Source organism: Cryptomeria japonica, chromosome 8, assembly GCF_030272615.1.
Source record: "Cryptomeria japonica chromosome 8, Sugi_1.0, whole genome shotgun sequence".
Taxonomy (NCBI): Eukaryota; Viridiplantae; Streptophyta; class Pinopsida; order Cupressales; family Cupressaceae; genus Cryptomeria; species Cryptomeria japonica.
The window spans coordinates 538407516-538422800 of record NC_081412.1 but is presented as its reverse complement, the minus strand read 5'-3'; the positions used below and the strand labels follow the sequence as shown (position 1 = coordinate 538422800).

The 15285-nt window shown below is 34.6% G+C and overlaps 1 protein-coding gene across 1 annotated transcript; it reads right to left on the bottom strand.

Moving 5' to 3' along the window:
• Positions 1 to 913: 913 nt before the first annotated feature.
• LOC131027661 (disease resistance protein RUN1) lies at positions 914 to 4968 on the bottom strand. Its single transcript, XM_057957728.2, has 7 exons — positions 4704 to 4968; positions 4488 to 4613; positions 4091 to 4386; positions 3855 to 3988; positions 2734 to 3737; positions 2099 to 2386; positions 914 to 2002 (listed from the first exon to the last, which is right to left on the bottom strand). Exons 1-7 carry the CDS (start codon positions 4935 to 4937, stop codon positions 1058 to 1060), a joined length of 3027 nt encoding a protein of 1008 aa, XP_057813711.2. The 5' UTR covers positions 4938 to 4968; the 3' UTR covers positions 914 to 1057.
• Positions 4969 to 15285: the final 10317 nt, after the last annotated feature.

The window sequence follows — 15285 nt, the reverse complement described above, 5'->3', positions numbered from 1 at the left end:
TTTTTACATGAAGATGCAATATGGATGTAATAGCTCTCAAGGTCTAGATAGTTTTAAATGAATACAAGTTTGTTCTTAAATATAACACACCAACATAAAAGTTTAACAATTTTTACACATTCTAGAGAGTGCTTAGAATAAAATTTGAATTTTAAAGGTTCAAGGGTCATTTTCAAGCTTGTATACGTTCAATTCAATAACTACATATCTAATCCTAATAAGGAAATAAATAGAATTAAGGTCAAAATAATTTCTCATGATGAATACAAATGGAGTGGAGTAATTTTTACAATATTAATCAACTTCCACATTAAAATGTGGAACTTATACATTAATATGACTCCAAACTTCATTTACAATCTAACAAAACATTAACAATCTCAATATATCACACATTCTCTTTATCAAAACATGAAGTTATCTCTAAGCAATTTTTAAGGCACAAATGTAATGTGCATTTCTCTCCATTATGATTATTTTATTTCATTATATGAATGATACTTAACAAGACATAACCATATTCATTTAAACATTATACATTATGCATAAATATATATTTTTAATAAAAAATATTATTTAAAAAAAAATACTATATAATAAATTGGAAAATTGAAAAATTGAATAAAAACTCATATTTTAATATTTATACAAAATAAAAATATAATAATATTATAATAATAAAAAAAAATTAAATATAAATTAATGGTAAACAGAATAATAAAGTTAGACAACAAAATCAATAAACCCCAAAAATTATCTTATGAGACAAAATTGAATAAAAACTCATATTTTAATATTTACACAAAATAAAAATATAATAATATTATAGTAATAAATTTTTTTTAATATAAATTAATGGTAAACAGAATAATAAAGTTATCAATAAACCCAAAAAGTTATCTTATGAGAATGTTCAAGATTGTCTCATTAAATAAACAACCATATACAAGCATATTATAATATCACAAACTGACATCATAAATACAAATATATTTCTGCCATACAGACAGAGATAAAGACGACAACAGTACTTGAAAGACTCGATCATTTGAAGCATCTAATTTGAAGACGAGGAATTCCTGTCCATTAGGTGGTCCGGAAGCCAAATGGACTGATGTCTGCGTCTCGGACAAGAAAATTTTGGACGTTCTCTCAAACTGTGGCATTGTCTTAAATCTAAATGTGTCAAACATGAAAGTTCCCCGATCTGGGAAGGCAAATCTTCTAATCTAAAGCAAGAGAATAAACTGAAAACTTTTAGTGACCTAAGTTCTCCGACGGTGGAGGGCAAGGTTTTCAATTTCACGCAACAACTTAGATCTAAATTTGTTAAAGAATTAAGCTGCCCAAAGGTAACAGGTAATTCCTTCAGTTCCAGACAATTGCACTTCAGCTCTTCTAAAGATGTAAGCTTCCCAAAGCTAGAAGGTAATTCTTTAAGCTCATCTGACTGCAGGCTCAACTTTTTTAACTGACTCAGTTTCCCAAAGCTTGAAGGCAATGCTTCCAATTTCCAGCACTTTTCTAGATTTGAAACCTCCAGAGAACTTAATCTTCCAAAGCTTGAAGGAAGTTCTTTTATGTTTGCACACTCTGCTAGATTCAATTTTTTTAAAGAGCTCAGGTCTCCAAAACTTGAGGGCAATTCTTCCAATTGCTTACAGCTTGTTAAGATCAACACCTCTAAAGAACTTAATTGCCCAAATGATTTTGGCAGACTCTTCAAAGAATTGCCACCACAGATGCTCAATTTACATAATGAATGGAGTTCATTTACCTGCTCAGACAGCTCCTGCATTTTGTCCCATTCATCTAATATCAAAACCTTGAGGCCATTTAAGTGATCAAGTTGTTCGGGTAATGTCTGGAAAGATTTCAATTCTTTCAAATCCAATTCCTCTAAAGAAGAATTTGGGATGACATTGGCGGGCCTGGACCTCTGCGAATTTGTAGATTCCCGAGATTGCGCTGTGGCTTTCATCACCCGTAGCTTCATCGGTAACTGCGTCCATATTATGATTCCATTTGAAACAATCCTTTCCAAATATAAACAAACAATTGAAATATAACAAATTAAAAGAAATGAGGAAGGACTCACCTGATACAAAGTCACACCGTCCTTAAAGACAGGGCCATGGAACACAGCCAACTCCTCAAGGGACTCTAAATTCTGTGGCCATAAAGCAGAGATATCGCCGCCTAGACAGAGAAATCTCAATTCATTAAATTTGGGTGTCCTTTGATTCGATCGTGATACATTTATCTTGTTCCCCAAGGCCAGAACTCTCAAATTTTTTCTCATCGAAACAATGTGCTTCTCATCAAGTTCATACCCAGATTCAAAATCCTTCCCACTAAGCCAAACTCCTTTAATTTGACCGAGCCTCTGCAAACACACGATATAAATATGCGGAAAAATATATTTAAAAGGCAGTGGAGAATGATATCTTTACCATTTTTTATTTAGATTTTTTTGAAGATATATATGTTAGTATATTTCATTCTTAGCAATACTTAAAATTGTATTTTTATATAGATGATATCATTCACACTAATACTTCAAATTGCGTTCATATTAATATTTAACATTGCATTTTATTTTTTAATATATATAGTAGTATATTTCATTCCTAAATAGATTTTTTAAAGAGATATGTACAACTATATTTCTTTCATTCTAGTACTAAACATTGTGTTCCTACCCTGTATCAGCATAGGAATCCAAAGACATACCTGATTGTTACCTGCAACTTCTAGCCAGGATTGCATGTCCATAATTCTACTGGATTCAGACATACTCAGCCCTTCTGCTTGGATGACATCATGAACAATTACCTTGTTTTTGTTGGACGTCTTGAACAAAGCCGCCTCTTCCAGACGTGTGACTTCCTCTGCTCCAACGATGTACTCCACATCGCGGCGACTCCAGTTGAAAAAGAAGCAACAAATATCCAAAAACGCTTCCTTCGTAGACTGATCCAGCTCATTACACAGGAAAGTAACTGCACGTTGGCTCAGAATCTCTACATTTACTCTCTCCAAAGATTCAAATATTTGCGTACATCTGTCTCCTATGTAGTTATGCTTACGCAAATGAGCACCAACAATTTCTAAGACTAACGGAATCCCAGCGCAAATCTGAAGGGCTTTCCGCACGTTCTCTTTGTGTCTGGTATTATCAGGACTGAAATCTCTGAGCAAAATTTTGGTTGCCTCTTGCTGGGGTAGAGCACCCACACGATGCTCACGACATGCAAGGCCTACGTCTTTGAGCATATCCATCACACCAGAATTTCGAGTTGTGATCACTATTCTGCTCCCCATTGGAAGGCCTGCTAAACGCTTTGGGAAGAGGTCTTTCAAGTCTTCTGCGCGAAAAGCGTTGTCAATAAACAGAAATACTGGCTTATTTCCATTTGCTTGGAAAGCGCTGATAAGATGATCCCGGCCATCTGTACTATTTCTCAATGTTGCATTCCTATCATAAGTATATGCTGGGAAGGCATCTTTCAATATTTGCTCCTGCATACATATTATGTTATTCCTGGAGCGGTTTTCTTTGATTTCAACTCCCGAGTAATTGTAATCAGTGAGATCCAAGTCTGCAATAACAGCAGTAGCAAGAGTTGTCTTTCCTATTCCCCCAAATCCATGAATAACTACACCCAATGAGGACTTTTTGTCTGTTTCCATATCGAGCAACTTTATTACTTGTTGCTTCTGCTTTTGGATGCCAACTGCCGATAAGCACACAAATAAGAGCAAGCTAATAACAACATATGCAAATGGTGATCTCAAAGTGACATGTAAATATAATTGAAAATTTTGGAAAGGGAGTATTTATATATTTATACCTGCATAATCTGGATGAATGGGCTTCCATGGAGGGAAGACAATGGACTGCTCAGGTTTTAGTCCGAGAAGGAGCTGATTTATTCTTGATTGTAAAGCGATCAAACTTATGGAGTCCACAGAATCCTTTAAAAAACTGCTCGCAGATCATTTCAATTACAATAAGCGGGCATAATCGATGATCGTCTTAGTAGAATTTACATAAAATTCTAAAATGTAAGAAAAACACGCATTTTACCTGAAAAGTTTTCTAGACTTCAATTGAGAAGCGCACATCATGGATCCTTCAATAATCATTATAATTGCCTTTCTCAATATCTTTTCTTCGTTTGGCTTATCATAACTCAACAGTTTGATATACGCAGCAAGCTTAACCATTTCACTCAAGAGTTCTATGCATTCACTCTGGTTTTCAGAGACTTGACCAATCTCTCCTAACAAGAAAGCTATAGTGGATAGCCCTCCAAATACCCAATGCACCTTCCCCACATCATCCAATCTTCGTGCTAAATCTTGTCTCCTTACTTCGTCTCCCTGTAGACACAATCAACGTAAACTCCAATTCCTCCCATATAATTTATACATGCTGTTAGCTAACCTTAAATTCAGAACGAAATCAAAATAAACAAAATTACCTTCTCCAGCTGAATATTCATATTCAAAACTTCAAGGAATATAGACCCACTTTGGATAAGGGAACTCCATACTGAATTCTCCCTACCCTTCAGTGTACAGGAAACAGGTTCTGAAGAAGTGCTTGACTGCATTTACAAACGGGACAACATTCAGTAAAACGCCAAAGGAAATGAACATTTATTATGATTATAGTTGTAGCTGACTCCCATACTAACCCTGTTTAGAAGAGACTGCAACTTCTCGTCGATGAGATCAACCAAATAATCAATGTCGGCCTCCTTTTTGATGGTTTGAAAGAAATTGATACAGTTTTCTACCGTGGGCAACTGCGTCTGAACTGGTGGCGGCAGCGGCTGACGAAGTGGCTGGTGAACGGACGGCGGGGGATGAGAAGGACGAGGAGGAGACTCCGCCGCCGTCAAAGGTTTCTTGGACGCACAGCAGCCCATGGTAGGTAAATGCAACAGAGATGAGATGATTTGTGCCGAGTTCGCACCGAGTTTAAATCAAAAGAGCTTTGGATGCTTCACCGTCCCGTCCAATTCTGACAAGGAAATTCGCCCAACTTTATCCTGTCCTGGATATATGTTCTACGTTATTCAAGTTCTTTGCTTTCAGACGAAGTTATTCTTCATCTTCTTTTGTTCTCGGGACGCTTTAAGAGCTGTTTGGGAGAAAATTGAGAAGCATATTATGTAGATTGCTATCTCTAAAACTAAAAGAAATGATTTGACCTGATGCCCCGCTTTTCACAGCTGTAATAAATATAACAAATTATATAATAGTATGTGCCCAGTACTTTAGTTGTTTTCGCTTACACAAATAGAATATATCAATGACGAGGAGGAGAATATAAGGCCCGCAACACAAGCAACTATAATGAGGTTAAAAACGTGATTGTAGGGCACAATGACACGATTGCATAAATAAACATTGAAGAAGCGTAAAAGTTGCATTCACATAGTGAAGCGCGGCCTAAAGGGTATGATGAAAACTAGCAATCGCATCTTGGTATCTGAAGTGTATGATGAAAAGGTGTGGAAGGTAGGTTAGAAAAAAATTGGTCTATCTTTTGCTTATATTTGTTCAATACATGAGGTTAATTGGTAGGTCAATTACAAAATGATGTTGTTTGTATAAAAAAAGTCTGAATGGAGAAGTGATATCTTCAAATCAACTATGCATCCACTTAAAGGGATCCAAAAAAACCTAAAACAAAACCTATTAAGATAGAGGGAGAGAACGGCAGAGAGAGGGAGTGGGTGAAGATGGGTGGATAGAGAGAGTGATACATATCTAGATATAGAGGAGATAGAAGGGATAGAGGAAGATAGAGGTAGAGATGAAGATGGAGGGAGTGAGGAAGAGGGAGAGAAATGGACAAAGCTAAATAGAGGGATAGGTAAAGATAGAGATATAGAGATAGAGGAGAGAAGAGGAAGAGATGGAGAGATATAGGTGGGGAGAGATATAGATGGTGAGATAGAGTGATAGAGAAATAGAGATACGAGAAGATATTGAGAGGGGGAGAAGGAGACATAGACAGGAGAGAAATAGAGACAAACAAATAAAGTTAAGTAGAGATAGAGAAATAGAGATGGAGAGAGGGATATATATATATATATATATATATATATATATATATATAGAGAGAGAGAGAGAGAGAGAGAGAGAGAGAGAGAGAGAGAGAGAGAGAGAGAGAGAGAGAGAGAAGAAAAGGAAGGAGAGAGAGGGGGGGAAAGAGAGGGAGAGTGATAGATAGAGAGAGATAGGGAGACAAAGAGGGACATATATCTCAATATAGAGAGAGGGAGAGGGAGAAGGAGATATAGAGAGAGGGTGATATAGAGAGAGACATAAATAGAGATATAAGGAGAGAGAGATAGAGAGATAGGGAGATAGGGGTAGAGAAAGATATGGATATAAAGAGATTGGGAGATCAGACAGAGAGAGAGAGAGAGAGAGAGAGGTATGGAGAGAAGAAGTGGGAGGGAGATAAAGAAATAAATAGAGAGGTAGAGATATAAAGTAGGAGAGATGGGTACATCAAAGAGGTGTGAAGGTAAATTCTAGGGAAAAAATAGTTTATTTTTAATATACAATTGTGTAGTGCATGAGGTCAAATGGTAGGCTATTTACCAAATGACATTGTTTGTGAAAAAAAGGTCACAATGGAGAAGTGATAGTTTCAAATTAACTATGCATCCATTTATAGGAATCCAAATACAACTAAAATGAAACCTCTATATTAAGAAGATAATAGGACTCCACTAAAAAGAGGGTCATGTTCTTCTTGCAATAGATAGAGAGGTAGTGATAGAAAGAGAGAGAGGGGGGAGAGAGATAGAGAGAGGAGGGTGGCAAGGAGATAGAGATAGTGGATACATATAGAAAAAAAATATAGAGATAGTGATGGGGGTATACATGGATATGCATATGGATATAGAGATGGAGAGAGAGGAAAAGAGGTAGACAGATAGAAAGATGAAGATATAGATAGGAAGTTTTATATAGAGAGATATAGAGAGAGGGGTAGACATGTACATAGAGAGATGGAGAAAAATAGAAGAGAAAATATAGAGAGATAGAGGTAGAAAGGCAAAGAGATGTATATAAAGAGAGAAGGAAAGAGATGCATGGATAGAAATAGATGTCTCAAGATAGAGGGGGGGATAAGAAGAGAAATAGAAATAGGTAGAGAGTTAGATAAAAGTAGAAGGAGAGATAAATATAAAGAGGGGTTGGGAGATAGAGATATATAGAGAAAGAGGGAGAGATAGAGAGAGATAGATGGTGGGACAAAATGGTAGAGAGATTGAGATATAAGGAGATATAGAGAAAGGGGAAGATAGATACATAGAGATAGATAGAGAGATGAATAAATAATGAGAAGTAAAGATAAGAAAATAGTTCTATGTTGAGAGGGAGAGATAGAGATATATGGGAAGATAAAAAGCGAGATAGAGATATATATGGGAAAAGAAAGAGAGAGACAGAGGTAGAGATAGATAGATAGATATGGGGTATAAAGAGGTAGAATGGGAGGGATAGATGGGGATAAATAGTGAGAGAGAGGATAGAAAGGGAGAGAGAGTAAAGGGGAGAGAGATATATAGGCAAAAGAGGGAATTAGAGAGAGGAGGGAATACATAGATAGAGAGTGATTAGAGAGTTGGAGAGGGATATGGAAATATATAGGGATGTATATGTAAAGAGATAGAAAGAGAGAGATAGGGATATGGAAACATAGAGGTAGAGAGGTATGGATATAAAGAGATAGAGAGAGGAGTGAGAGTAAGATAGAAAGAATACAGATATGGAGATATAGAGAAAGAGAGACAAAATGAACAAGAGAGAGATAGAAATGGTGATATATAGATATAAAGTACAAAGGAGAGAAAGGGAGATAGAGATGGAGGGGCAAGAATGAGAGAGAATGATCACCAAGACAAGTAATAGAGAGAATATAGAGAGAGGTAGATAGATAGATGAAAAAGGTGAGCAATAGATAGATAGAAATAGGAAGGGAGAAGCAAGGAATTTATGCAGGTATATGAATGAGAGATATGAAGAGATAGAAAGAAAGTTAAAGGATAAATATATAAATAGATAGAAAGAGAAGTTGAGGGAAGTTAAGGGAGGGAGACACACACACACACACACACACAGAACCTGGAGGGGGAGGCAAGGGAGAAGGAAATAGAGATGTAGAAAGAGGAAGTGATACTGAGAGAGAGAGAGAGAGAGAGAGAGAGAGAGAGAGAGAGAGAGAGAGAGAGAGAGAGAGAGAGATAGAGAGAGAGAGAGAGAGAGAGAAAAGGAAGAGGTGGAAATAAAAAGAAAGATAGAGAGAGAGAGATATAGGTCTACCTTGAGAAAGATAAAGGGGTGATAGAAGGAGAGGTATAAATATATAGAGAGAAAGTGTAATGTCTCCTTGTTGAAATAGGATTTATTAATAAATAATAATAATAATAATAATAATAATAATAATAATAATAATAAATTAAAATATAAAAGAAGAAAAATAAATTTTAATATAATTAAAATTTAGTTAAGTTTAATTGAATGACCAAAAGGCATGAAATGAAAAGGTGTAACTCCGTAAAACATGAGATATAAAAGGGAGAGAAGAGAACTTCCTTAGGGAGAGAAGAGAACTTCCATTGGGGAAAAAATAAGGGAGCAAAGGAATTAAGGAAGCATTAATGGGAAAAAGATAAGGAAGTGACTCTTTCAAAGGGGCAACAATGATGAAAGGTTGTGACCCTTTCAAAGTGTGGTAATTGTGAAAGATTGTGACTATTAAGAAGAGGTGCGAATCTCCCTCACATTGGAGGATATAAAGTGGATAATTTTTCATTTGAGAAGGAAGGATCCATTGAATAGAACAAAATATCTGAAGCATTAAAAGAAGATTTAGGATCAGACCTAAATTAAAATTATAAGAAAATAAGGAAGAATGATATCAATATTTATCAAAGATATCATAGCACAAATACAAAATTGCAAAAAATAATAATGTAGACATCAAAGGAAAAGAAGAGAAAACATTAAATCAATAACCAGAGAATTAGACCTAATGGAAGAGAAAGGATTCACACACACACACACACATCTACGTATAGGCAACATATTGCATTTATATAAACAACAAACCCGTACATTTAAAGAGGAAAAAAACATCAAATTAAATTTGTCCAAATTACTGCAATAGACTAAAAATACATAACTTACAATAATTCTATAAGTATATTGGGAAAGATCTAGTATCCTCCCAAAATAGGAACATTACGAGTGGTATTAGAGAATGTTCCTTCCATCTTGAGAGAAATTAGTTAATGCAATTAAGTCAACAAGAATTAAGGACTATCAAAAGAGAAAGGATGAAAACCATTTACATAATATAGAGACAATTTTCGATGATGAAACAAAATAAAATCCAAGTAAGAAAACAAGGCATGATGAAGAAGATCGTCAAAGCATCCAAAATCTAGCAATTGTGGCGACCTTACAATCTTAACATCTATGGGATATATTAAGAAAATGTTTGAAGTATATCAGAGAAAGTTTATTTCTCATCAATGAGCATACAAGAGAAGAAAGATTTGGTTTAGGCCCACTTTTTGACTCAAAATGGATTAAAGCAGAAGGATTAGGGTTAGGCCCACTTTTTTATTCAAAATGGACTATGAGCAAAGGATTGGGGTTAGGCCCACTTACTGACAGAAAATGGATTAGAAGTAGAAGGATTGGAGTTAGGGACAATTTGGAATAAGAGTAGAAAGATTGGGGTTAGTTCCACTTTCTGTCTTGAAATAGATTAGAATCAGAAGGATTGGGGTTAGGCCCACTTTTTGGCCCAAATTGGAATAGGAGCAAAAAGATTGGGGTTAGGCCCACTTTTTGGCTCAAATTAAAATAGGAGTAGAAAGATTGGGGTTAGACCCACTTTTTGGCTTCAAATGGATTAGGAGTAGAAGTATTGGGGTTAGGCCCACTTTCTGACTTGCAATGGATTAGAAGTAGAAGGATTGGGGTTAGGCCCAGTTTTTTACTCAAAATGGATCAGGAGCAAAGGGATTGGGGATAGGCCCAATTTTTGACTCAAAATGGATCATGTGTATTATTCGTGTTTGCATATATGCATGTGTATACTTTGTGTTTTTTATGTGTATGCTCCATGTTTGGTTCATACTTGATATGCTCTACAGAATTGAATAACTAGAAAGATATAAGTTGCATTTGAGGTCATAGATGTGTGCCATGATTTTAATCCTTATCGTAATATATAGGTTAAGATCACCCATGCTTTGACACAAAGATATATCCATAGTATGGTGCAAGCATTGGGTTAACCAGATTAAAGAAGAAATACCAATCTCCAAGGGTTGATTTATTTAGTTCTTAGAAACCTACATTTATTGAGGACAACAATTTTAGGAAGGGTGGACTATAATGTCCCCTTATTGAAATAGGATTTATTAATAAATAATAATAATAAACTAAAATATAAAAGAATAAAAATAAAAATTAATATAATTAAAATTTAATTAAGTTTAATTGAATGGTCAAAAGGCATGAAATGAAAAGGTGTGACTCCCTCAAACATGAGATATAAAAGGGAGAGAAGAGAACTTCATTTGGGGAAATAAAGAAAAAAAGGAAGAAATAAGGGAGAAAACAAATTAAGAAAGCATTAATGGGAAGAAGATAAGGAAGTGACTCTTTCAAAGGGGCAACAATGTTGAAAGGTTGTGACCCTTTTGAAGAGTGGTAATTGTGAAAGGTTGTGACTATTAAGAAGAGGTGTGACTCTCCCTCACATTGGAGGATATCAAGTGGAGAAGTTCTCACTTGAGAAGGAAGGATCCATTGAATAGTGAATCATTAAAAACATATTTAGGAGAAGACCTAAATCAAAATTATAAGAAAATATGGAAGAATGATATGAACATTTATCAAAGAGATCGCAACACAAATACAAATCTGCAAACAATAATAAAGTAGGCATTGATCAGTAACTTACTACATACAAGATAAACCTCAAATATTCTATGAAGAGAACTAAGGTGAAAATTTAATATCTATATATATTTACTATTTAATTATCTACTCTATATGATAAATACATACTATAATTATATTATATATAATTTAATTTATAATATATAAAAATATTATATAGTCCAGGGGGTTGACCCTAGTTGGTTAAAGCATTGAGTTCTCAATGTGGAGACCCAAGTTCAACTCCCATGAGGGACACCTTTGTGTAGAATTCCAAGTTGTGACTCTTGGTCTTCCATTGGTTGTATATGTCACATTGTTTAAAGTGGATTTCTTAGTTGTGACCCTTAGTCTTCCAATTATTGTTTCTAGTTTGGTGTTCGAAAGGAGCTAGTATTTGTAATAAGTTTGTAACGTGGATGCTCGAATGAGCAAAAAATGAGCTTTGTGATTCTATGATACTTAAAACAAAAAAAAAATATTATATACTAACTATATATTTATATTTAATAATTTTTATTAAAATATAATATATAAGAATATATTTCATATTATTTTATTATTAACATAGTAATTAATTATAATTTAATTCAAATTTATTCTAATTATTAATTAATTCTTCTAATTTGTATAGATTAATTTAAAATGATATCATAATTTAACACGTACATATTAGATTAATTAAAAATATATATTATGTAATATAAAATAATAATATAATAATAATTATATATAAATACAAGTATAATTATCATAATTACCCTTTTTTTATTTAACAAATACATTTTGCAAATTCAAAATTATTAACATAATAATTGTTTATTAAAAAAATAATTTTAAAAAAAATCAAGTAAAAAATTAAATATGTCAGCCTATAGAAGAGTAACCTCGATCAACAACCCATATCCTCCCAAGTATGCAAACTAATGTAAATCATCGTACTATTGTACTAGTAAGAAGGGTCCCCATGCAAATTGAGTCCCCTCTATCACCATCCTCTTTAGGGTTTGCGTGCACCTACTAACATCCCATGAGTCATCATGTTCAGGAATATGTACCCACTACTCACTCCTCCCAAAACTGTTTGTAGCACTGCTCTCAAGTATGCCATCTTGTCCTAGCTAACATGGCTACCCCCAATCTCCAAGTCATCATCATAAAAAAATTGGCATTGTGTATCTATGTCCCCATGGTCTCAATCATATAGAACTAGCTCACCATGGATAAGAATATGTAGAATTCAATAGACATCGTAGTAATCCACATCTCTCCTATGGGGAGATGGAAAGAGCTCATCTTGTTATACCACTTCTCAACTAGTGCAAGTAGTAGACCTAGATTTGCCTAAATCTCAGGCATGAAAGTCGTGCACCATAATCTTAGGCATAAAATTTGCATACCAAAAACACAATAATGACCATATATGCGCTAAGATTGAGCATGAACACATTTATGTAACAAAATGCACTTTTACTTATAAAAAATGCACTTCTACCATTTTCCTTTTCTATCACATTTTTGGCAATCTAACATTTCTACCCTATTTATGATACAAGATACAAGTTCTTGTACTAATAAACTAATCTACAGGATTAGATCATGAAGAAAATATACCACATGTCTAAGATTTTTGAAAGCCATGAAGGTGATAACAAAGACATATATAATTTATAATGCTCTGTAAATGTAGGGTTTCAAAGGTCCTCCTCCCCAATTCATTATTAGTAATCTTGTTGAAATTTTAAACATGGGGCAATAGAAGATGCTTACAAATAGTCCTTCCATAAACCATGACATAAATAATATAACATTCCCTTACATAGTAAAGTGGTCATAGATATATGAAGAGAAATATGCTATATGGTTTGGTTATGAGCCCAAAATTGTTATAGACAATGCCCAACTCCTTAGGAAGCTTCTTCATTCTAAGCAGTCTATTGACTATAAATGGTCTCCTATGATTAAGAAGTTGCTTTTTGTGGCCTTAGGCAATGTGGCCTTACCATCACAAAGTTATGGAAATTTATTTTTATATATAAAATCCTTAAGGCCACTGTTGACATCATGACCCTGTATATAGATCAATTGATAAAGGAAATGGAACAAGATTATGTTGGAAGCTATAGAGAGGCCTTAAGACTTTGAGCTAACTACTTTTATGGGTAGGTTTACTATAGAGAGTTTTATGTAGATCAAATTTTCATAGACTACAATAAATCCAAGGAAAATAAATATATGACAACAACATCAACTTATAGGAGATAATGAACTAAAACATTTCAAATTTGTGGCTACCAGGTTTTAGTTATATCTTTATAACCCCAAATCTGAAGGGACTAGAATATTGGAAAATAAGTTGAAGTAGGTTGTACAGAAAAGAAAAAATAGTGACCATATGTTGATGATCTCCTTGGCTTCTGTAATGTCCCATTTTAGGATCACCTCATATTTTTCCCCAAAAATAGAATGACACCACCTATAACTTAATAATAGTTCTAATCTAATCTTATCATTGATCTGATTTCTATTTTGGAACTTCTATTATAGGTGTTGTTGTTCAATATAATTATGTTAAATTACTCAGATCAGGTTTGTTGTATATGAGGGTCTTTGTTGTTGTTTGATTTGGTCTCCTTTATATTTTCTATAAATAGGAATGATAGTCCTTGAATTGTTTCCATAATGTCCACCAAAACACATGTATATATGTCCCTCAACAAGCCTCTTTACCCAACGCTCACCTCCCTTTGATTGGGTCGGTCAATATTAATATTATTATTATTTATTTGTGTTTTGATCGTGTAATGTGGAGGAAAATTGAATGATGGAGAGATCAAGAGGAAAGCTTTTCTTTCCTCTAAGGTCACTGCAGATTTCCCTTCAATCGCCTTACACACATTACATTCAAAAGAGGGGGGAAATACACTAGATCCACTCTCTGAGGAGAGAGTTTGAATACTAAATGAATTGATAATGAGGTATAAATGACAACCTAACCCCTCTTTTAGAATGGAAAATGATTGAATTATGTGTTTTGAGACCAAGTGTAAAAGTAGCAAATAACTGATTATAACTCAAGATAGAAGCACAGGAAGAAGTTGTGCACCTAGACCTAGTTATAATATGTCGAGACGAAGCTGCCCTATGAATTTGAGGAAAAGTTATTGGAACTGTGTTGAAAGTGCACACAGTCCTCCAAAAAATCCATGAAATGAAAAGGGTTTTTCTGCCTTTGCAAATGGAGTCTAAATCTACAAATACAGTTGTGCACCTACAACCTACACACAGAAAAGAGAGGAAAAGGGGTTAGGATTGGGGGTTTACCTTCAGGTCAAACCCCAGTTTTGGAATTAACCAAATCATGAAAGAAAGTACTTGCAAGTAAATGTAAATGAAAGATTGAAATCTAATTCATCTCAGAGGAGGTTGTAGATAGAATTGCTTGTATGGAATTGAATGTTGAAAGGGATCTCCTCTTCAATGGTTGAATCCTTTACTTGAATGCAACACCTAGCCTTGAAGGGAGACTTGAGAATCCTCAATGCTTGAAAGGAATGCTTGAATGCTTGAATGCTCTTGATTGCTTGATTTCTTGAACTTGTAACTTATGCCAACTCTCACCTTATCCAACTTATGCAAATGGGAGGGCAAATGTGACATATATATTCATTGATTAGGGTTAATAGGCTATTTTTTTAGCATAGGCCGACATAGGGGAAGTTTTCCCACTTTGATTTCAAATTTCAATGCACTATTTGAATAAAGGGACCCCAAGCTAGGGCAGGGACACAAGTCCCATTCCCCTTTCCTAGGGGAGACAGGGGCACCATGCCCCTGTCTTGCCCTTAACTTCAGATAGGAAGGAGATTCAAGGAAATGCGAAGGGCAGAAAAAGGTGTAGTTTTCAATGATGAGCAAGTCTCAAGTCTCCGGTCAGGCTTGGGGATTCAATTCACCAATGTGAAGACCCTAATGTGGTCAAAAATTGCAAGGGTCACAATTTTATGACACTACAGATCCATCTCCAAAGGGGGCACTTAAAGAAAAGAATTTAGTCTCTCTTGATTAATCCGCAAATAGTTTGTTCCAACAAGAAATGATTTATACGTGAAAACTAGAAAACTTTTACAGGTTGGCCCTATTTTGTTATTTCGTTTCCTAGTGTACTATATAAGGTTGGACGTAGGAATTTCAATTAGTTTTACATCTGAATATTTATCTATAAGGCTAAAATTTATTATTTATTTTTCCCTAGTACTAGGTGGGGCATGACACTCTAGTCTTCCTAAG

Coding starts and splice junctions, on each gene's coding strand:
- LOC131027661 (XM_057957728.2), bottom strand. CDS start 4,937: ATGGGCTGCTGTGCGTCCAAGAAACCTTTGACGGCGGCGGAGTCTCCT. Junction 4,387..4,487: donor TGAATATTCAGCTGGAGAAG/GTAATTTTGTTT, acceptor TTGTGTCTACAG/GGAGACGAAGTAAGGAGACA. Junction 2,387..2,733: donor AAGTTGCAGGTAACAATCAG/GTATGTCTTTGG, acceptor GTGTGTTTGCAG/AGGCTCGGTCAAATTAAAGG.